Consider the following 23,715-nt stretch of genomic DNA (forward strand, 5'->3'; position numbering starts at 1 on the left):
GCCGAGATGCGAAGCAAATGTGTTTTGATCACATGACCGACCTGATCTTGGTGGTGATTTGAAAGGGTCATTCACATTACTATGTGGAGAATGGACAGGGTGGAAATAGAAGAATAAGTTACAAGGTTCTTGTAATAACCCTTTCCAAACCCAGAGACCACGTGTTAGTGATGGCAGACATGGAGGAATAGTCGGATTGGAGATATGTATGGAAACTTAGCCTACGGACCTCCCAGTAGATCGGGGAGGGTGTTGAAAAGCGGTGAGGAACAGGCCCCGTCACATCCCTCTTGGAGGGGCCTTTGGGCTTCTGCCACGATAGGCCAGCCCTCTCCCAGGAGCTTCCAGGGGGCAAGATGGTAGGACTGCCTCGGGGAAAAGACCCTTGACTAGGCTGCCCCAGGCCATGTGTGGAATGGTGGTGGACATTTCACTAGGCAGGGGGACAGGACAGGGCTCTGCTGCCTGGAAAGCCCACTGCGCTGCCGCCCTGGTTTCCGTCCTTGCCCCGGCTGGCTGGTGTCATCCCGGCAGCTCCGCCTCTCCACTGGAGCCCCTACACTGCTGCCCACCCTAACCTCTGCAGCCAATGGGGCACCTAGGTCTTGGCAAAGAGGGAACTGAGGCTCTGCCTGGTGGGAGTGCGTGGGTATATGAAGCAAGTAGAATTATTTTTCACCCTTGAGTGCAGCTTGTGGAGACTCCCTTACTGTCTCCTAACGTCACCCTTGAAGAGCACAATTAGTAGTACTCAGGGCACTCTGATGACTGAACTGTCAAAAAATTATCCCCGGATTTCTGGCTTTCCGGCACATAGCAAACGTCACCCAGGTGTGGGGCTTCCGACATCCCGGCCTGGTGAGCAGAGTGCTGGCCAGGGTCCAGGAGTCTGCCATTGTCCTAGTTTTGCAGGTAACCCACTGTGCATCCTGTGGCAACTTGCTGACTTTCTGCCCGTGTCATCACCCTGATTGTCCCCCCATCACTTGTCGCCCTTGCGAGCAAGTCCCCACAGTACGGTTAGGGCCTAGCTGTGAGCGCTGATTCAGTGCGTGAGCCCGTCCCCCTCTTCCGGATGTGTCTAGCGAGGGGTGTTTTGCTTCAGTGGAATCCAGGAACAAATAATGAAAAGTACAGCAAGTACAAGGCCGAGGACAGACCCGGCACACTCTTATCAGTCATCTGAAATATGTACAGCCTTTCCAAGACAAATACGGACTCCTGTTTCTAGGAAAACACCAAAAAGCACTTATCAATTATCCCGCATGCGGTCTGTGGACAAAGACAACAGCAGCCTACCCCGAAAGCTGTAGCAAAGCAGATTCCTCTGGGCAGCTGGCAGCTGAGTGGCACGAGTTAGAGCCACTGCAGAAAGCAGGCTGCGGCCTGGGCCCTGTCCAGGGGTCCTTTCTTCCCAGGGGTCATGAGTTTCCCGTGCCCTCACCCTGTGCCCAGGCAGCCGAGCTCATCTTAGAGGACATCCAGAAGCTGCGTGTGCACCTTCTAAATGCCCAGGGCCCCTCACTCTCCTTCCCAACCCCTTGCAAGTGCAGAGATGCCTCTCCCAAAGACATGCCTGGGAAAGTGGGGTTGGCCAACGGGAAGCCCACTAAGGGCACCCACGACAGGCATGCTGGCCCCTGGTGGACAGCCACATCTGTCAAGCACAGGCTGGGCGGGCGCTATGTTATTTGACCTTCAGAGCAGCTCTACGAGATAGGTGTCAGCATCCCGTTTTACAGGAACCGGGGGTTGGAGAGGTTAACTGGCTCGTCCCCATCCCAGAAATGGCAAAGGCGAGGTTCTAATTCAAAACCGGTGTGTTTACCCTGGTCTTACCGCGCGTCCACAGCTAATCCTGTGCTTTCGTTCTGCTCGCCCAGTTTAGAGTGGGCTTGCAGGAAGTAGTGCTTTTGTCTTAGATGAGGTGGGGAAATCACTTTAATCTAACACCTAACCTCTTTGCTTTTTGTCCACGTACCCTTCTAGGACTCAAGCGCAGAGGGCGCGGAAACCGCGCTGCTGCATGGGGCCCCAGGGGCTGCTGCCCCGCTATTCGGAGAGCCAGGCGGAAGGGCAGGAGCAGCTGTTCAAACTGACGGACAACATACAGGACGAGTTGTGAGTGGGGAACCAGCCACGTGGGCCCACCGAGCTGTCTCTTCTGTCTCTGGGTCTGGGAAGGTCTTACCTGGTCCGAGTGTCATCAGGAGTCTTGGACCTGGGAGCCGATGACTCCTTGGTTCCCGGTGTTCTGTAGGTGCAGTAGAGCTGCTTGAAAACAGCCTTCCACTCCAAGCAGTGGTTCTCAAACTGGGTTCAGAGGGAGACCTTAATGTTTTATTTCTAGAAAATGTCAGTTTCTTTCTAGTTAGAGCAAAAAGAGATGATAATAAAATGCTCTCAATTTTAAGGGGCTTTTTCGCCCATAAAATTGTCTTAAACTTTAATGTTCTATTGTTTGTTGCTGAAAGCTAGTGAAACAAAACGGATAAACCAATAACAAGTAGTAGCTGAAAAATTTGGGAGTAGTTTCCCTATAATTGTTTTGTTACTCTTTGAATGCGGAGCCTTATATTCTTGGGATCTTACAGTATTTGAAACTAGTGACGTTATCCCCAGGTCACATAATGGAGTTCAGTGTATCACTATTTATGATGCTTTGCAGACACAGTTTCATGTAAAATGCTCTCTAACCTAAACAGATGTCAGAACCACCAGCCCAGAGAAAGCAGTTAGTTATACCTGATGAGTAGCAAAATGCTAGTTTAATTTCTTTTAATGCTTATGCATCGCCTTTAAGATAAAGCAAGCTAGGGAGTTTTCCGAGGGCCGCGGCCGTGGGTGGGTGGGGAAGTGTGTGAAGCAGAGGCTGACTCTCAGGCGGCCATCGGCGCCATTGGTAGAGACCGAGCACGCTGGCCCCATCTCGTGTTGCTGGAGCGGTGCCTGAGCGGGGACATCAGAAGTGGAGTTCAGAACCTACTTGTCGCCTCTGGATGTGTTGTGTGTGACCCAAGTCCCCTGCAAGGCTTGGGGAAGGCCTCCTGGCAGTGGGGACTCATCACAGTGTCTCAGCCACCATAACAAAACCCCGAGACCACGGGGCTTAAACAGCGTCCATTTTCATTGCCTTTAATGTGAGCCTCACACTTAACGCGACGTACGGTGTGGATCCAAGTTGCCGAGATGCGCTTTCACTAGGACCGTTTGAGATCAAAGCTCTAGAACACGTATCCAGACATCTTCCAGCCTGTCATCCCCTCTCCAGTCAGTAATGTTCGCGTTTCCATCTTTCAGGAAGTTACAGATTAGTCTAACTCTCCAATATAGTCAGCGTGTAGATTTGTTTTCTTGTAGTTTGGGAGGTTGGGAAGTTCAAGGTCCAGGTGAGGCCCCGTCCAGTTCCTGGTGAAGGATCTCCTCCTGCCTTGCAGATGGCCGCCTTCTCACTGTGTCCTCACATGGCACAGCGAGAGAAAGATCCCCTCTGGTGTCTGTCGTAAGGACACTTACCGGATCAGGGCTCACCCTTCTGATCTTGTTTAACCTTAATTACTCCCACACTTTATTTTTTTTTTTAAGATTTTATTTATTTTTAGAGAGGAAGAGAGCGAGAAAGAGAGAGGGAAACATCAGTGTGTGGTTGCCTCTCATATGCTGCCTATTGGGGACCTGGCCTGCAACCCAGGCACGTGCCCTGACTGGGAATCGAACCAGCAGCCCTTTGGTTTGCAGGGCGGTACTCAGTCCACTGAGGCACACCAGCTGGGCTGCATCCATGCTTTAAACAGTCACACTGCGGTGAAGGCTCCAACGTGGGGACTGAAGAGGGGACACAATTCAGTCCATAGCATGCGTCATCAGTACCTTCTGTTCTCTTAGTCTGGCCTCGGCTCCGGTCCTCATTCCTGTACCCCAGATCCCAGTGAGGCTTCATGCCAGGGAGAACTGTGCCCTCCTGCTTCCTCGGGGTGAGGACTGGGTGCCATGACTGCCCTTTATACCCCTGGCTGGTGGAACTTTCGGCCTTGGGATGGGAGGCCCAGAGTCATCCCTCAGGTGTGGCAGGGCACAGGGCTGAGTCCGCCAGACTGGCAACCCCGTAAGAGCTGGGGGTTTTGTCCGTTCTCTTCACAGAAGAGGCCTCAGCACCCAGAACGGTGCCTGGCACATAGTAGGCACTCTGGAAATATCTGTCCTCGAGTGATAGCAGGATAGCTGCAGTTATGGATATGCATTCACTTTTCCATGGGGGGTGGTCAGAGGTTGAGATTATATGTTACTGTACATTGTGCTTTTAATTTCCACCTGAGAAAGTTATTTGACTCACGAAAGGCATTGTCAGTAGAATGACATGTGCCAACAACACAGGGAGAAAGCGTGTGGCACAGCTAATGCTGGATTGCCCCTAGTGGGACGCACACTCGGAACACAGCTAAAGAAAGCAGAAGACGGGGGTCCACGGGAGGTCAGGGGAGTAGATTTCCTGAAACTCTTGAAATTCATGTGAACGGGGAAAAGATACTGGCATGAGTCGATTTTCATTCTAAAGATGAAAGCCATGGGTCCCCACCCCTGTGTGGGGTAGATCTCACCAGCGAATGTGGAAGGAGACAGGTGACCACAGCCCTCTTCGGTGTACAAGGGAGAAGTCATCGGGGAATCGGCCAGTGTTCCTCTGATGGGTCCCCCAGTTGTCAGGCTGGGTCCCCATGGTGACATGAATATTAGAATCATCACTTTGCAGCAAAATGGTTTTCAGGAAAAGCACACGAGGGCCAAATTATACCCCTGACTTTTATCCTAGAATTGTAATTAAAAACATGTTTACAGACCTAATTATTTGCATATTTTCCTTCAGAGTTAACCCCTTAAATGGGTCTTTAATACCTTGCTCTACTGTTCTAACTAAATGTTTCCACATTTTTTTCCAGTTAGATTCACTGTTTCACTTGTGGAAAATATTGTGTAATTACTTCCCGATGTAGTGAAAACCCTGCAAAGTCCCAGCACCATGGTTACTTCAACTCTGTGCTCCCAGATCAAGTTTCATTTAATTTTTTCATTTTATTTAATTAATTAGTATTAAAAAGATATTTACTGACATATGCATTAAGGTCCGGCCAGCTGAAAAGGCTTTAGTTTCAAATGAATCAAATATCTCTCTGGTATGTTGCACAATTACCATTGCTTCCCATTTTTCTCAATTTTGGTTTTGAAATAGGAACCTGACTTAAGTTGATGTCAAAGTAAAATTCACCCTATCTGATTAAATTAATTTTTCTTTATAGCTAGTGTCTATCCGTAGCCAGGAACCTCATTCTCATTGAAAGGAAGAAAGAGAGAGGGTGGGGGAGAAAGGAAGGGAGGAGGAGGTGCCTATTTCATTTCTAGCCCTTCGTCACAGACAGTTACATCCTGGCATCGCAAGCATTAGAATGGTTCTTACCTTTTCAAAAAAGGTGCCCGTGAGCCTCCCACAGGACCTGAGAAGTTGCTCTGGCATCCTGTTTTCTGAATGTTGACAATTGGATTGTATTTTCAAAATATAGTTTTACAAAATGACATTTATGAGATTTTCTTAATACAGAAAAAGTAGCCCTGAGTGGTGTGGCTCGGTGGGTTGGGCATTGTCTCGAAAAGTGAAAGGTTGCCGGTTCCATTCCCGGTCAGGGCACATGCCTGAGTTGTGGGTTTGGTCCCTGTTTGGGGCACATATGAGAGGCGACCAATCAATGTTTCTCTCTCACATCAGTGTTTCTCTCTTTCTTCCTACCTTCCCCTCTCTCCAAAAATAAAATACAGAAAAATTATAAAAAGGAAAACAAAAATAGCCTATGAACCCACCAACCAGATAAGTCCTTTCTCTTTTTGATGAAATAAACTTCTGCATGCTTAGCAAATTCAAAGGATACAGAAAGAGATAAAATCAAGAGTAAAATTCTTCTTTCTTGCGCTCTTTGTAAACATAGTGTTCATGGTGTTTTGTATCTTGTCTGTCCTTGAGAAGTTGCAGATAGAAAGAAATCAGAAATATTTTTTGAGCACAGGTTATAGTGTTGATTCTAGTAGCATGTAATTGTAAATATAAATCTTAGAGAAGTAATATGTACCGTCTAAAAGCAAAAACAAAAGACAGGTGTTTTTGAGCAATGGGGTAGAATTCATTGGCTTCCTTTCCTAAACCAGAAAGTATTGTGATCTATCAATAGCCATTGACACCTAGGGAACTGGACAATCTCTGATAAGCCACTGAAATAAAACTTTCATTTGGTGGGTTTTCCAGCTATTCTGATCGAAGTTAATGGCTTGCTAAATCTGGAATACTTACAACCAGGTGTTCTGAGAGAATTCTTCGGCCCTACCACAGGGTGAAATACATCCAGCGCCCCAAGTTACACGTGCTCGGCTAAACTCCATTGGACCTTACGATGTAATTGCATCGTCGTTTTCTGGGCTACCTAACACATAAATTCACTGACTCCTACTGTGTGCCAGGACCCGTGGGAAATGTGCTGTTTCCTCGACAAGTTTGCAGTCTGGCAGGGGAACGGACAGTATTACCAACTCTCTGTAACACATGGCTGCTTTTAAGAGAGACGTGCAAGCCCTGGGGGATGGGCTGCTGGGGGCAGGGACTGAGTTATGCCTGGAAAGCTGGGGAAGGCTGCGGGCGAGTGACCTGGTCCTGCAGGGCCGAGGAGAGCAGAGAGAAGGTCATGTGGGCCGCGGGGCGTGGAGGGGGCATCATCCCCCCTGCAGAGCGAGAGCCCGAAGCTGCCGTGGATGCCACACTGGTGTTGCTGAGGAAGCCGAGTGGTGGCCGTGGCTTGGGGTGGTGGTAGCGACCGCGGGCCTTGCTGGGTTTACCCCCGTCCATAATGGCCTGTGCACGCACTCAGAGCATGGCGTGGGCCTCGCACCCTGCCCTGTCTCTCTGGAGAGCATTTCTGACGTTGATCCCAGGGCCACCGTGTCCTCGTTCTCTCCTTAAAGGAGAGTTAAAAGGAAAACTTCTAACCAACGCTTAAAGTCCTGTTTTTTACAGAATTAATTACAGTGCTTACAGCAAACTACAGTGTGTCCGCAGAACCCTGGGTGGCCCCTCTCGTTCTCGTATTTGAGGGATAGAGTTGATCTGGAGGTTTGTTTGTGGCCACAGGCTTTTACTCCCCTCCCTCAGAATTCCTAATCAGTCCGAGAAAGCAGCCTGTACTCAGGATCAGCCTGAGACCTGAGACCTTTCTTCCTCCATGTCAGCCCACAAGGTTTTCCAGCCATCACTCCTTCCTGGGCCAGGAGCAGCCTGAGTAGAGCGCGGTTACACGGGGGATGAAGAGTGTCTGGACTCAGTGGCCATTGGTGGGACCCTGAGCCTCTCCAGTGCGGTCCATGGAGGCCTGTGGGGGCAAGCCTCCTGCAGGTGGACGGCCAGGAAAGGGGGCGATGCCATGGCTTTGTGGCTTCATGGCTGCGGAGTTGAAAGGAAGAAGAAGGCTGCCGGCAGAGGGGCTGGAGCGGAGCAGTGCTGGGCCCGGCATCTCTCCCGCCCCGGCGTTTGGTCCCTCTCGCAGTGACGAGTTAGGAGTTGGTCTCCATTACAAGAGGGAACCCCTCATCCCGTGCTCAGTTCCAATTATACTTTGATGTGGTTTCCAGATTCCATAATTTAAAAGAGCATGTGTGTGTGTGAATACCTGTGTGCGTGCATGCCCATCTCGCCATTGGTCGTGGGCTGCTGAGGAGGCGGCAAGACGAAAATGAAGACAGAGCTGTTTGCAAGGTCGGTCTCTGGGTTCCTGCTCAGCCCACGGTCTGGGACCCTGGTGCTCCAGCTGCCTGCTTGGCCTCACTCTCTCCCTTTCTCCTCCTCTTGCGTGTACCCTTGGCTCAGACCTACTTTTCTTGGCTCAGACCTACTTTTGATCTGAAGAGACATTAGAACATTCCGTGTAAAAGTCAGGAAAATGTTGTCTGCAGTGGCTTTGGCCTCAGAGCAGAGATCTGTGCCCATTTACCGCTCCTCTCCCCTCCCAGTTCCGGGTGACCTTGAATTCTTTTGACGTCACTAACTTGGTGGCGAGAGCCAGCAGGTAGTATCATCTCCATCAGATGAGAACCTGAACTGTGAGAAAGCAGTGGGCCCAGCCAGGGCCCGCAGCCTGGGGGCTTCCCTGCCCACCTGGCCTCGAGTCCACACTGTGGGCAGTGCCACCCAGCACAGCCTCCCAGCTCAGAGCCACCCTCCCTCCCCAAGGGGTTCTGGCCTCAGCGAGGACTTGCGCCATCTGTGGCATCTTGAAAAGGAGTTTATTTTAAAGCCTATGAAAGTTCCAGTGGAAAGTGCACTCATAATATCAGCCACCTGGCCTGGGTGTGAGAGCAGCTGCCTGGACGGAAGAAAGGCCTCGACCCTTTTCAAGGCTCTTTGTAACTGTCATCCCCAGGGGTGCCCAGTGGGGTGACAGAGGGGGCAAGGGTGAAGGGACAGAAGGGCCCTGTCCTGTGCTGGACCAGAGCAATGGAGATAATCTCGGTTGCACTTGTCATGCGCACTCCTGCTCTCACCCCAGCTGCAGCTGCCAACTCTGGGTCGCCTCTGAGAGCCCATCAGCCTGAGCAGCCCCCTGCCGGGCCCACCGGTGCTCAGAAACCGTAGGCTGCTCTTCAGTTCCCACCTAGTTTCCCAGCAAGTTCTATTGGCCCTGCAGGGCTTCTTCTCTGTTGGGAAGCTTTGTTTACCTCTCTCTCCCTCTGTGTCCCTCCCTGTCCCTCTTCTCCCCACTGGACCAGCAGTTTCAGGTTCTGCACAGTCCCAGGCCAGGATGTGGGAAAGTCCGTGCCGAGTGGCCTGAACACCAGAAGCTGCCGGGCTCTTCTGATTTGGGTGTCGAGACTGTACAAGTCTACATTCTTGGCATTGCCCACTGGCTAGAATAGAACAATAAGCTCCAGCTTTTTGTCATGTGAGGCCGTGATTACAGTGGTGACTGGGGGCAGGCCAATGCTTGCTGAGGGAGGACTCGGCCGCAGACTCGGTGGTGATGCTCAGGGAGGGGGCGGGGCGCAAGGATGCAGAACCCACTGTTCCATCTGCTTGGTCAGAGCTGAGAGTCCAATCCAGGAGACATGAAGGGGACAGATGCATGTCTGGCGATGCTTTGGAAGGAAAGCAGTTAGTGTTCAAAGTTGGGTGGGGTTGGGGCGTTTTGTGGGGAAACTGAGAAGCTTCACTGAGGGGCTGAAGCTGTCCAGGAGGATGTAGGTGGGTTGAGAGATGCTGTGTGTTCTGAATGCAGGGGGGCGCTGGGGGCTTTGTGGGCTCTGTGAGCCCCGAGAGGAAGTGACTGGCACGTGCTTGGGACTGAGGAAAGCTCCCTGCCATGCAGCGAAGCCGTCCTGGGACCCTGGTCCTCCAGCAGCTGGGGGGAGGGGAGGGGCGATGCGGCTGGGGGCGGGGCTCTGAGCCACTGCAGTTTGCAAATTCTCTCAGGACGTCAAGGCCCAGGGGCCGAAGCTTGACAGCCAGCCTGTGGTCAGCTCTTAGTATTCTTGCCGGCATCTGTTCTCCTCCGCCGCCCCGGCAGGCATCGCCGCCCCATTGTGGAAGGCTGTCACAAGATGTGGTGGAGGCAGCCAGGCCCTGGAGCTGTCACAGCGCTCACCAAGGGTCACTGCTCTCCATTCAGTAGCTGAGCCCAGAGGTTTGATTTGCATAAATCTCCACTTTAAGTCTGGGAGCGCCATGGAGGAAGAGGAATGAGGGTTTTTCTGAGGGGCCCTAAAGCCCCTCAGAGCAGTGCCTGCAAGTCAGGGAACTCGGGCTTATGGCTTTCCTGGCAAAAGCACCGTCTCACTGTTGGGCTTTCTGAAGATGGAGCGGAGGTCTCGGTGGTTCCCTGTCACTGGAGGTGCTGAGGAGGGACTGGGTGGCCTTGCAGAGCTGAGACAGGAAGGAAGTAGATATCGGTGTGCAAATGAGGACCTCAGTCGTGCCCTGTGGTGGCCTGCTGGCTCCGCTTCCTCTCCTTCCGTCGCCCACTCCCAGCCCATGTCCCCCAGCCGCTGGGGTTGGGCTCCCCTGTGTTCAAGGAGAACTTTCTCAGCTGCCTCAGCCAACATTTAAAAACATCGTCTTTCTCCCTCTGTGCTGTCCAACAGAGCATTGTCATGGTCGACTCTAAGCCTCGCTCACACCCCCTGAAACGCCCGGCTGGAGACGCCCCGCACTTGCATGGCTCCAGCTCCCCATGGGAGGGGCCTCGGTGCCAGCCCCCCCTTCTGTCCCTGCTTTATAAACCAGCAAACAGGCCCAGGGTGATCTATCTATCGCTCCATGGGCTCAAGGTGGAGGGAGGGAGCCGGGAGTAGAGGCCAAGCCTTTGGACACCGGGGCGCCCCTGGGCCCCCGCCCCCCCACTGGCCTGTCACGGGAGAGTTGTGTGCACCTGTCTGACTGCCCCTCTGCTTCACAGCTTCATCGCCGTGGAGAACATCGATAGCTACTGCGTGCTCATCTCCTCCAAGGCTGTCTACTTCCTGAAAAGTGGAGACTATGTAGACCGGGAGGCCATTTTCCTGGAAGTCAAGTACGACGACCTCTACCACTGTCTCGTCTCCAGAGACCATGGGAAGGTGTATGTGCAGGTGACCAAGAAAGCAGGGAACACGAGCAGTGGGGTGTCCATCCCCGGCCCCTCCCACCAGAAGCCTATGGTGAGTGCGCACAGGGTCCCCCCCGCCCTCCCACCCCACACCGGGTGCTTTCAGAGAGTAGGACACAGAAGGGGCCCGGACACGTGAGTCTGGGAGGGCGTCTGCATGCACCGGCTTCGCTGCTGTCTCCTGCGTGACAGCCTGGGACTGACTCCTTTCTGTCTGTGCAAAGCAGCAATATCTAGCAGAGGCCCTTACCCAGAAAAAGTGCTCGGTAAATATTTCTAAATAAAATGCATACTTTACCTCTAAAGGTTGGGAGACTGTCATGGCGGGACTTTACATAATAATGTTACTATTAATAACCAGCATCCATTAAGGGGTTACTGTGTGCCAGGCTGGACACTAAGTACTTCTTACGGATCATTTGATGCTGGACTATCACTGTCCCCACTTGGCTGGTAAAGAGGCTTGTTGACAGCCGGTGACTTGGTCAAGGTTATGTGGCCACCACTGAAAGGAGCTGTCTCCATGTGGAGGGACAGTTGGCTTGGCAGGAGCACGTGTGGGGAAACGCCGGCTTGGCCTGTTCTGACGTGGCATCTTTTCCTGAAACCCCAGGGCTAGTCCTGCTCCTTTCTTGCCTGGCATGGTAGGGTTGCCAGGCCTGCAGGTGACAGCGACTGTCATTCCAAATGGCCTTGCTTATCTCGGGGTCTTTGTGTGGATCAGAAACAGCAACCAACTTTATTGGGTCGCTTTCCTTTGACCTTCTCCCTGCGCAGGAGTGCACTGGGGTTGGGCTCGGCTCGTATGGGCTCCCCTGGGGTCGCTGGCCAAAGTCAGGGCTGGGAGATTAAAGTAGAGTTAACACCCAGAAGTATGAGTTATTTCCACAAGCTCCTTTTCCTGGTGGGGAGCCTGGCCCACCTGCATTTTGGCCCCTTTTAAGGCAAGTGAGCAGCTGAGATGAGACAGACCTCGAGGTGTTGGGTGCTGGTTCTTCCCCTCTTTGACCGTCACCAGACTTTGGAATGAATCCCAAAGGTACAGGCCTTTATTACTTCTCTTAGCCTGCACAGGAGTCCCAGCGCCAGCGATTGTAGTTGGCTCCACGGTCACCTGGGGAACTTGTTAAAGACACAGGTTCCAGGAACAACCCCACACCCCCAGCCCAGACCTCGAATTAGCATCCACTAATTAGCACCCACTCCAGGAGTAGGGCCCTGGAGACTATTTCCTAAAGGTGCACCCGTCCTGGTCTCTACAGCTGGGTCCTGTGATTGGGTGCTCCCCTCCAGGGCAGGTCACTCATTCATTCCCTTCTGTCTTCCAGGTCCACGTGAAATCGGAGGTCCTCGCTATCAAGTTATCACAAGAAATAAACTATGCAAAGAGCCTGTACTATGAACAGCAGCTGATGTTAAGACTCAGTGAAAATGAGGAGCAGCTGGAGCTGGACTCCTGAGGAATCCCAGCATCCCAGCGCTGGAAGAGGTGCTCCGTCCCCACCCCCACCAATCAGGAGGCTCGGTTAGAGGCCACACCAGAGCACCGGCTGGGGGGCGATACCAAGTGCGAGGTGGAGCAAATGCTAATGGGGGGATGTCAATGGGAACCAACCGTATGAATTTGGGGGGTGGAGTTCCTGGAGATTATGGGGAAGTAATTTTTAAAAGATACTGTTTGAATAACGTAGCAAAGAGAGTGTCCTGAGATGAATGTAATTTTGGGGTTGCCCTGCAGCTTGTGAACATGTATATATGTACAACTGTGTGTGTGTAAATACATAGGCGCGTTTCCAAACAGGGCCTGTGATGTGTGTGAAGGCTTGTTAACTGTAAAGTAATATAAAATTATATTGGATATTCTATTGCACTAATTCTACACGGCTAATTCAGGGTATTCTCTATAAAAGGCACTCTTGAAAGTTGACGAATATGAGGTTGGAAACTAGAGAACTCACAGCAAAGTGGCCTGACTGTGGTGGGGTGGGCGGGGCTCAGCCACCCACCCTGGGAACCCGAGGTGCTGGGATGGGCCAGGGGCAGGCGGGAGCTGGCCCTCAAAGAGGCAGGGGAGTGGCTCCAGAAAGCCAGCTGTGATTTATTTCTCCCCCCACCCCCATTTTAAAGGTAGCTGTTAGATTATCACTAATTGTTTTTTTATCTGCCTATCTCCTTGGCTTTCTCCTGACTAGTCTTGCCAACCTAAAACTTTTTCCTGGGCTATCATCAGAGAGGGTCAGTTTGAAACATGGGTAGGCTCTGTTGATTTAGAAGGGGGAAAAAGTCCCATAGAAGTCTTCATGTTAACTAATTAGAATTCCACAGATTTATCAAAATTCGCAGTAAGGGTGCTCTGCATCCGCAGAGAAAGTCCTGGGAGTCTTCAGTAAAGCCTGGAGCAGGCATCCCGCTCCACAGTGCTGGGGACCCCCACGGTGATGCGGGGGGGGGGAGCGGGAGAGGGAGAGGCTTAGCAAGGCAGTGAAATTTGAGTGTTAAAAAGCTAGGCTGTTTTGGTAAGTTTTTCATGGTACCAAGATTTGGCCAAAGCATCTCTCGTCCTTGGTTTTAAATTCCAACCACTAACAAGGCTGGTGTGAGTGCCCACTCCTCCCTGGCTCTTGTTTGGTTTCTCCCTTTTCTGTAAGGAACAAGTTGGGGGATGGGGGTGGGGGCTCTTGAATGAATGACTAGCCTCGTGATTTTAAATTTTTCATTTTCATAAAGCTAATCAGTTTCTACAGCCTTATCACGTGTAGCCCAGACCTGAAGCAACCCAGAGGACCAGTGGATGTGCAGAGGACTCCGGTGTTTATAACTCGTGACCCGGACCTTTCCAAGACACAAGTGAAGCTGGCCTTCCTCTGTCTCTCTCCCTCCCCCTCCCCGTGTGTGTGTGTGTGTGTGTGTGTGTGTGTGTTGGGGGAGGGGTTGTTTTCAAAGAAGCAGGAAGGGAGCTTGTAAGTTCAAGTGCTTTAGCTAAGTAGTGTTTCAAGGATTGTCTTGAACTGCAAGGTCTAGTCTTCACTGAACTCTAATTTCGTGGACTGCAAATGGAAGCCTGGCTTTGAAGGGTCGGGGCTGTTCGTGTTTGTTTGGGCTGGCCCCTGGGCAGTCAGGATGGCGTCCACTCGCACCGCAGGTCCGCCCTTCAGCAGCCCGCCTCCCCGCGCCCCACACGTGTGCCCACAGTTTCGCCATCAGTAGTCCCTGCCTGCGATCGATCAGGCCCTCGTACAGATGAGCCTCTCAGAATGGCCGGCCCTTTGCGTCAGCAAGCCCTCCGTCACATTCTGGAATGAAGTCGCCTGGATTTCAGCACTGAATTAAGGAGCTCAGCAGCAGTGGGTGCTCTGGGCTCTGGAAGCAGAAAGCCGGCTGCAGACGGACGGCCCTCCCGGCCTGCAGAGAGGTGTGCGGAGGCCCTCCTCCCTCTCCTTTCTAATTTTAATCAGCTCCTGAAATAGTTGTCCACCTCCTCTGATTGCACAACTCCTCTCTGACATTTGCGCCTTAGAATGTGAAAATGGGGTGGGGCTGGGGGCGGGCAGATGCCACCCGAGAGCCCCTCCAGCCCCTCTGCCCTCCCCACCCTCATGCCAGGCCTGGCGATAAGGTTTCAGGGGCTCTGAGCAGAGTCTCCTGGTTTGCTGGGAAGAAAACCCGAAGCTTTGTAGGAGGCAGGCTCTGGCCCTGGCTCTGCGAATGCCCCGTCTCTTCTTAGACTGGTATTTAGCCCGTGATGGCTGAGACTTTGTTACAATAACTTCCACTCGCTCTTGTGCTGCCTCAAGCACACAGTTCCTCTTGGAGAACAGTGAAATCGACTGAATAAGGGGAAATTGGATCAGGAGAAATCAAAAGCCATCCTAATTTCCTGACCCAGCAGTTGGCCAGCCCCATGTCACTGCCTAACCACAGCCACTGCTTCCTCTGCCCACCAGAAAGAGGTCAGCACCCCGCCCCAGGGCCTGGCCACCACGCCCTGCAGGGCACAGTGGCTGTGCTCACCTGCCCCGGTGGCGTGTGCTCACCTCAACGTGCAGAAGGTTCCAGGGCTACTTCGTTTTTAAGCATCATCTGTGCCTCAAAATACCATAGTAGCTGCTTAATAAAATTCTCAAAACAAAATATCTGGTTCTCCACTGTGTAAACACTGTTACAACCACCGATCTGTTCTGACTCTTTAACCTGCTTCTCATGTCAGGGTCGTAACTTCCTGTGGAATAAAAGGCTTTGTTGACTTCCTAGACATGTGTTTTCTTCTGGTTTCTTGGTGTTCCAGTGATCGCAGAACCGTCCTCAGTGACAAATGCAGGCCTGTCACAACGTTTGCAGTGATGTGCCCCCTCTCCCCTCGCCCCGTGGAAGCACAGTCCTCGGGCCGGTCCTGCCGCGGGGACTGTCCTTAAAAGTGTACGAGAGCCAGCAACTCTGTCCGTTCTCCAGGGCCCGGGTGCTGTGCCGTCTGCTCCCCACCCCACCGCTCCGAGGCTGCTGGTCTAGGCCCTGGCAGGAGGGAAGCTGTCATTTCCTGAGGAGGGGAGACTCCAGGAGGAGCGGGTTTGGAGCTCACTTGGCACATGTTAAGTTCAAGGTGCCTACTTGTTACCCACTGGAGATGTCAAGAAGGCAGTTGGCTGCTGGCGTCTGGAATTCAAGGCTAGGCCAGAGGCGCCCGATGTGGACTTAGCAGCACGCAAGTGACAAGTGGAGCCAGGATAAACGCCCCAAAGGACTGAGTGGGGGCAGCGGAGAGAAGAGGCCCCAGACGTGAGCCCTGGGGCTCCCCAGCATTTATAGAGTTTAGGCAGATGCAGAGGAACAGGGATGGGGACTGAGCAGGGCTGTCCCCAGTCGTGGGCGTGAAGCCAGGAGTGGGTCCTGGAAGCCGAGTCCAGAATGGTTACAAAGAGCAGGGGAGTTAACAAGCCAGCGCCTCCGACAGCTCAAGTCGGGTGAGAACCGGCAGTTAATGCTGGACTTACCACCTCGAGCTCACCGGAGACCTTCCTGAGGGCGGTTTCCATGGAGCGGGGAGGGTGAACGCGATCAGAGTCCTTTCAGGACAAAAATGGGAGGAGAGAAGTTGAGAAATGATGCTGACAGTTCTCTGAGCTCTCTGGCCATCCACGGAGGGAGAGAAATGGCTGGCGCTTCAAGAGAGAAGAGTCATAATGAAGGAGGGAGGTAAAAAGAGAGAAGGAAAACCAGCTGGCTGGGAAGGCGGGTAGATACGGAGGGTCAGGCGGTTCTCTTTTGGTTGCTTCTGTTTCCTCGGAGATCAGCAGAGAGCCCGGTGAGAGGTGGGCAGATTGGGGGAGAGAGGAGAGCGTGTACCGCAGTCAGTGAGCAGACCAGGAGCATGAAGGGCCTGTTTGAGGATGGTGATCGTGAATTTAAAGTGTGAGCAGGCAGCCCAGGAGTGCTTTTCTAAGCCATTCAGCATGGAATAGGCAAAGGATTGGATGTCATCCGGGAATGTGCCCCCATGCCTATTCAAACACCCCACCCACCACTGCCCACTGGAACTCAGCAAGAGCCAGTCAGAACCAAATGTCCAACAGAAGTCCAAGAGCTTAGGGAAGGGGGGCTGCACTTTCCAAACCAAAGCACAGCATCTAAAGACAGACCCTTTGTAAGGGGGGAGGGGGTACTGGGAGGTGCAGCTAACACCCCCAAGTGAGAGAGAACACACTAGACTATTTCAGGGCTCCCGGGGAGCGGGGCCAGTGTTGGAAGACTTGCTGTCCAAGCACCCAGGGAATGGAGAGACTGATGACACAGCAGGGGTGTTCGGTGACAGCTGCCTTCCTGCACCAGCTCAGCTGCCACCTCCCAAGGTGCCGACCCTCTGGAAGGACCTGGTCCTGAGGTGCAAGAAAAAAATCACTGGCCGCGGAAGAATCCTACTGAAACGTAAAAAGTCGTTTTTGAGTTCTTTATACAAGCGCAAAACAAAATTAGAATTTCACATACGTTCTGTCGTGTGAGGGCAGCTATTGCTGTATTTTCCCCTCTCGCGCTCCCCCCAGTGCCACCCCCTCTGTACGCCCCCTCAGGATTAGTAATTACCCTCGAGTACGGCCCGTGTTCTCACTACACTCCTGTCATTGTATTCAGGCGTGTGCATACACACATGTATTCACCTGTGGTAGTTCCTGACATCTGTGTTCATAAAATTGGAATCCTACATACTTGCAACTTCTGAGTGTTACATTCAGGTTGGCAGACCTGCCTTCAAGCTGCATAATTATTGATGCGAAGGCTCTGAAATTGACTCAGCTTTCCTTACTGGTGGGCTTTCCCTTGGTTTTCAGCCCCCCCAACCCTGCCCCCCAAGAACAGCCTCCCACGTGTGTGCTTAGCCACGAATCTTACTTCTGTGCTGACGCCCGGGAGTCCAGGGTTACAGAGCAAGATCACTTTCTGCAAGTGCTGCTGGGACCGTGGGGGCGACGGGCACCTGGAAGCAGCCTCGCCCAGTGCTGCGCGTACCAGACCGGGGCGTGCGGAGTGCTGTCTCAGTCTCCACTTCGCATTTCCCTCGCATTTGACCGTCTTTTCCTTTGTTTGTAGGAATTTAAGTTAGGAATGGCTGCTGAATTACAGTACTGTTGTTATGCCCATATTGTTTTTCTCAATAATTTTTTAAAAGATTTTATTTATTTTTAGAGAGGGGAAAGGAGGGAGAAAGAGAAAGAGAACCATCAGTGTGTGGTTGCCTGTCCCATGCCCCCAAATGGGGACTTAGCCCGCAACCCAGGCATGTGCCCTGACTGGGAATTGAACTGGTGACCCTTTGGTTCGCAGGCCGGTGCTCAACCCACTGAGCCACACCAGACAGGGCTCTCCATTAATTTTGTAAAGATTTTATTTACTCACCCTAGTGAGGGGGGAAGGGAAGGAGAGAGGGACAGAAACATTGATTGGTTGCCTTTGCAACCATAGACCTGGCCGGCAACCTTTTGGTTTGCTAGACGATGCCCAGCCCACTGAGCTACACCAGTCAGGGCTCCTTTAATTTTTTTCAATGTAATATAATGTTGATAAATTTCCTGGAACCTCACCACCCTTATTCCCAGGAATAAGCCCCATTTGGTCATCATGTGTTCATTTGTAACTCTTTTAATACATTTCCTGGTACTATTTGCTAATATTTTTGAGCCTTTGAATCTTTAAAGTGGGCGGGGGGGGGGGGCAGTCTGTAATTTTCTCTTAGCATCTTCATCAGATGGTAGAATTGAAATGACGCTGCCTTTATGAAACGGACTGTGGAGATTTCCAATATTTTCCATGGTTTGCAGAACTGAAATTACATCGAAATGTCCTGTTCTAGCTTTTTACAGTTAGATGAAAATAGGCCACAAACCCATGGGGTTCCAGAACACTTTTAGTAGTTCCCTTAATCCCCGCCCGCATCGTGCCCTTGGTTAATGGGAATATTCAAGCTTCTCATTTTTTCATAGGTCAATGTTGGTGGCATTTTGGTTTTCAAAAATCATATAGTTCTCTTAGGTTTTTCTTTTTAATTTGCTGCCTTACGGTTGCACATACTCTCCAAGATGATTTCAGTGCTTCCTACATCTGGTTCTTTTCCTTTCTCATCTTGCATCTTTTTACCCTTGGTTTGCTTTATAAGCAAAAGCTCTTGAGGACGTTACTGGTCTTTTCCAAGAACAAGTTTGGGGTTTGCTTCTGGTTCCCACTTTGTTTCTACGATTCTATTGGTTGCATCCTTAATCTTTGATTCTGTTTCCTGCCTTGTGTTGATTTATTTTACTGTTCATCTCTTGCTTGCTCAGATAGGTACTTAGGTTTATTTGGGGTTTTTTTTTTCACCTTCTTGAATAAGGAGAACATTTTAAGATTATAAATCTTCTTTTGAATACAGCTTTGTTTCTGTCCTAGATTTTGGTATTAAGCGTTCTTTCACTATTTTTCTATGTAGTTTTTAATTTTACTTGATTTCTTTGGTCTAAGTAAGAGCTGCCTAGGAATGTTTGCAATTTCTAAATATTAGAAAAAGTATCTTCCTTAAATTAGTTATTTCAAATATTGGATTGTGATCAGTTCATGTAACGTGAAGATTTCTACATTTAAAAAAAAAATCTGCTGTGGTTTTCTTCTTGTCCAAGCACTTGATCAAATTTTAAACATGTTCCATGAACATGTGAAACAGGCGTGTGTTCTCTTTGAGGCGTGTGTGCACGGGCAGGCAAGGTAGGTTGATAGATGGCATATCCACTTACAGGTACACGTGTACAGACTGTTTCAGTCAAATCCTGGCGACCTTCTTGCGTGTGTGTCAGTGAGTGAGCTCTGAGCCACATCTCCAAGCGGCCAGAGGGCAGAGGAGCGGCCTCGAAGTTCCTCCGTGCACCTGAAAGTAAACAACGCGAGAAGGAAGCAGACACAGCGGCCTGTGTAAGGCCGTGGGAGCTCCGAGTCATCCAGTGGGAACTGTAGCAGGATTTGCTGCCGGAACAACGGCCCCGCAGAGCTGCCTTCGCTGCCCACCCACTCGTGGGTCCTAGAGGAGGCAGCCGGGCTTTCCATGGCCCGCCGCCCGGTGGCGCCCCCGGTGTCCACAGTTCCCAAGGGGTAATAAAACATCACACCTCATGTCAGACTCACAAACACCAAAGAGTCATGGGTGCGTGTTACCTTAGAGGAAATGTGTGGACCCGGGCCAACTTGACCTGGGGGTGTCTGGGCAAGTGAGCCCCAGAGGGAAGCGGCGTGTGGGGAGAGGGCAGTGGAGAGGTTCTGAGATGACTCCCAGGACGCCTTTAGGGGGCAAAGTGCTGCCTTGGGGCATGTTTTCCTGAGGCACTTAACCTCAGGGCTATGTGGGGACTTTTGGGAAGTTTGGCCAAGTCTGCAGAAAGGCGCCTCTCCCATCTGTTGGGTGGTTTGTCCACAGGGACCGGCCATCCCCAGAGGCTCCTGGACAACACAGGTGACTCTGATGTCAGCCACTGAGCCCTGCCAGCCCTCGCCGTGCGCATCTCCCTGGCACCAGGCTCGGAGCTGGGGGCCAGTACTATGCAGTGCACAGGGCCCCACTCTCACTGCCCTCCTTGGGATAGTGGACATCAGGGTGGGGGAGGGAGTGCTTTGTGGGGGAAGAGGCAGTAGCCTAAGTCCAGAGGGGCTGAGAAGGTCTAGTGCAGCAGAGGGAAGGGCAGCGTGCATGTGAAGTCCAGGGCGTGGGTCGCTCAGCGCATCCCAGCACCAGGCTCTCCAGGCGGGCTGGGTGTAGCGAGATGGGGCTGGAGAGAGGCGGCCCCGGGCCAGGGCATGCTGGACTTGTAAGCTGCATGGGAAGAGCGTTCAGCAGAGGGTTTCACTGTAAAATTGACATCTCCTACAGAGGGGGAATGGGTAGGACGAGTCCAGAGAGGAAGGCTGTGCAGAGCTCCAGGTAAGAAGCAAGCGGGGTGTGGTGGGGCAGTGGAGGCAGAGAGCCGCATACAGACTTGGGGGATGTTTTTCCCCAAGAAGACTAGGTGAGACCAAGCAATTGGTGTAATGTAGAGGGTTAGGGAGAAAGGGGCATGGACGGTGGTTCCTGCTTAAGTACCCGGGAGACTTGAGGTGTGACCACCCAGACATTCGAGGACGAGCGGGACCTTTGTGGCTGGTGTCCATTTCCTGACTTAAATACTTGTCAAATGCTGAACTTGTGTCTGAGGCTACAGCACTCTGGGGTGGGAGGTATCAGCGACCTGGGGAGCAGAGATGGTAAAGCGAGCAGCTCAGAATTTCTGAGGGCGTGGCCTGCCTGGGAGCGCTTTGTCCTGGGAGTGGATTCAATCACGGGGAGAGGCGAACATGAGCCGAGCCCTGGGCGCTCCCACGTCTGATGGGTGGGGGTGGGAGTCTGAGCCAGCAAAGGCAATTGGGAAACAGCGCTGGAGACGTGGGTGGTCAGCTGGCTCGAGCGGCACCGAACAGTCAGGTCAGCTGTGCTGGATTCAACAGCAAGGAGGATGCAGCCCGGAAGAGGAGTTTTGTGGGGAGTGTGGGAGCAGAAGCGCACTGAGGGTGCGGTGTGGATGTCAGGCCCCAGAGGCCCTTGCGTGGACTTCCAGGTGACGGTGGCAGGAGGGCAGTCGGCCCTGACGGGGACATTCCAAGGGTGGGAGTGGTCGCCTGGGTGCCTGAAGACACGAAAGCATAGTCGTGAGAGGACCTGTCCACTTTCTGTCCCCTTGCACCTGGCAGTTCTAAACAAAACCTGTGACAAAATTCTCCTCCCCTTAAAAGTCTTCAGTGGGCTTAAGTTCATTGAGTTTTAATTGCATGGGTGTGAGCTTCAAGTTTGCACCTTTGTATTACTTATCCTTTAATAAACCTTGTGTTCCACGTGGAAATGAATCCTGGGAAGCCCCGTTACGCTGGGGACCCCCACACGCAGACTCAGCTGTACAGCGATTTAAGTTGTTTGGGCCTAGCTGGGGCTCCTCCAGCCCCTGTGTTACTTCGTGTCCGAGAGCCAACTGCTTTCAACTCCTTTCCAATCTCTTCTTGTGTTTGCCTCTGTTTTTCCAAATACCCTGTTTCTGCCACCTGTTCTCGACTTCTTTCCATTAGAGGTGTTATTCACTGGTTTCCTACAGTGGAGGGTTAAGACTCGTTTCTTCCCATGTTGGAAAAGAGGGACATCAATACAGGTCCTATAGACATTAAATCTACAACTCAGATAAAGTAGACACATTGCTTGACAGGCACAAATTACCAAAATTGATTGAAGAAATGGAAGATCTGAATAGCCCTATATTTATTAAAGACACTATTATAAATTGGTCATTAAAAACCTTCCCACAACGAAAAGTCCAGGCCCAGAGGGCTTCCCTTGTTAATTTCGTCAAAGATTTAAGGAAAAAATTCATCACAAACAAGTCCTCTCAGAAAATAGAGGAGAAAGCACTTTCCAAATCATTTTATGAGTTCAATGTTACTGATACCAAAAGCAGACTGGAGTTTTATTTATTTATTTTTTAAATCATTTTTTAAAAGATTTTATTTATTTATTTATTTTTAGAGAAAGGGAGGGAGAAAGAAGGAAAGAAACATCAGTGTGTGGTTGCTTCTCTCACGCACTGGGGACTTGGCCCACAACCCAGGCACGTGCCCTGACTGGGAATCAAACCAGAGACCCTTTGGTTTGCAGGCTGGCACTCATTCCACTCAGCCACACCAGCCAGGGCTCATTTTTTATTTTTCAATTACAGTTGACATACAATATTATATTAGTTTCTGGGTGTGCACCCCAGAGATTAGACATTACGTAACTTACTGAGTGACAATCCCGATAAATCTCTTACCATCTGACCCCATAATAGTTATTAGACTATTATTGACCATATTCCCTATGCTACACTTTACATCCCCATGTCTATTCTGTAGCAAAGAATTTGAACTTTAAAAAAAAAATCTTCAAATTCTACTTATTCTTAGAGGGGAAAAGAGGGAGAAAAAGAGGGAGAGAAACATCTGTGTATGAGAGAAACATTGGCTGGTTGCCTCTCGTGTGCGCCCATCTGGGGATTGGGCCTGCAACCCAGGCTTGTGCCCCGAGTGGGAATCGAACCAATGCCCTTCCTGTTTGCAGACTGGCGCTCCGTCCACTGAGCCACATCAGCCAGGGCCAATTTGAACTTCTTAATCCCTTCACCTTTTCCACTCATCCCCTTAAACTCGTCTCATCCAGCAACTGTCAAAATGTTCCCTGTATCTATGAGTCTGTGTCTGTTGCGCTTGTTCATTTATTTTTTATTTGTTGCCATTGCATTGTTCATATTTTTTATTTTTACTTTTTCTTCTTTTTCTTAAGACCCTTTAACATTTCCTGTAACACTGGTTTGGTGATGATGAGCTCCTTTAGCTTTTTCTTGTCTGGGAAGCTCCTCATCTGCACTTCGATTCTAAATGACAGCTTTGCTGGGTAGAGTAACCTTGGTTGTAGCTTCTTTATTTCATCACTGACTATTTCTTGCCAATCCCTTCTTGCCTGCAAAGTTCCTGTTGAGAAATCAGCTGACAGCCTTATGGGAGCTCTCTTGTAGGTCACTAACTGCTCTTCTCTTGCTACTTTTAAGATTCTCTCTTTGTCTTTAACCTTTGGCATTTTTAGCTATGATGTCTCTTGGCCTCTTTGGGTTCATCTTGTTTGGGACTCTCTGTGCTTCCTGGACTTGTGTGTCTATTTGCTTTACCAGGCCAGGGAAGTTTCCTGTCATTAATTTTTCAAGTAGGTTTTCAATTACTTGCTCTTCTCCTTCCAGTACCACCTTGATGCTAATATTGGTGTGCTTGAAATTGTCCCAGAAGCTTCTTAAACCATCCTCATGTTTTTAGGATTCTTTTTTCTTTTTGCTGTTCTGATTGGGTGTTACTTCCTTATAATCCAAATCACTGACTTGATTCTTGGCTTTTGCTTCTCTACTGTTGGTTCCCTATAAATTATTCTTCATTTCAGTTAGTCAGACAGAAGTTTTATAAGGAAAGAAAACTAAAGACTAATATCCCTCGTGAGCATAGATGCAAAATTTCTTAACAATTTTGTAGCAAATAAACTCAGTGAGTTATGTAAACCAATTGAAAATAGGCAAACATTTCAACCCACACTTCATAAAAGAAATATACAAAGGGCCCAAGCACATGAAAAAAATGTGCAATATCTCACTCAGGGAAATGCAAATTAAGACTAAAATGAAATACCACTATGGACCTGAGGAATAATTAAAGTTCAAGCGTTTGACAAGAACAAGTAGTGGCAAGGGTGTGGAGCACAGGGGATTCTTAGCCAGTGCTGCTGGGATGTAAAATAGTAAGGCTGGTTTGGAAAATGGCTTGGCAGGGTCTCAGGTAAATATGCCCCATCAGTTCTACTCGCAGGTATCAGGAGAAATGAAAATACGGCCACACGAAGACTTGTCCACAGTGGTTACCATCCGTGCCAAAAGCCGGGCTGATGGACAACTCAAATGCCCATCAACAGGTAATGAGATAACCAATTAGAGGTAACTTCAGGACAGAT

At 50.8% G+C, this 23,715-nt stretch overlaps 1 protein-coding gene across 8 annotated transcripts in view; it reads left to right on the plus strand.

Moving 5' to 3' along the window:
• The window catches only part of VPS13D (vacuolar protein sorting 13 homolog D), a 229,060-nt gene extending 214,143 nt beyond the window's left edge, over positions 1–14,917 (plus strand). For 7 of the 8 annotated variants that reach the window (XM_053920028.1, XM_071220837.1, XM_053920032.1 and 4 more), the window contains 3 exons: positions 1,990–2,121; positions 10,479–10,719; positions 11,996–14,917. In XM_053920028.1, coding sequence (XP_053776003.1) covers positions 1,990–2,121; positions 10,479–10,719; positions 11,996–12,127 — 505 coding nt within the window. In that variant the 3' untranslated portion in view covers positions 12,128–14,917. Of the gene's footprint in view, positions 1–1,989; positions 2,122–10,478; positions 10,722–11,995 lie in introns of those variants that run through there. The other variant, XM_071220839.1, reaches the window with a different exon arrangement.
• The last annotated feature ends 8,798 nt before the right edge of the window (positions 14,918–23,715 follow it).

This window comes from Desmodus rotundus, chromosome 3, assembly GCF_022682495.2.
Source record: "Desmodus rotundus isolate HL8 chromosome 3, HLdesRot8A.1, whole genome shotgun sequence".
NCBI lineage: Eukaryota > Metazoa > Chordata > Mammalia > Chiroptera > Phyllostomidae > Desmodus > Desmodus rotundus.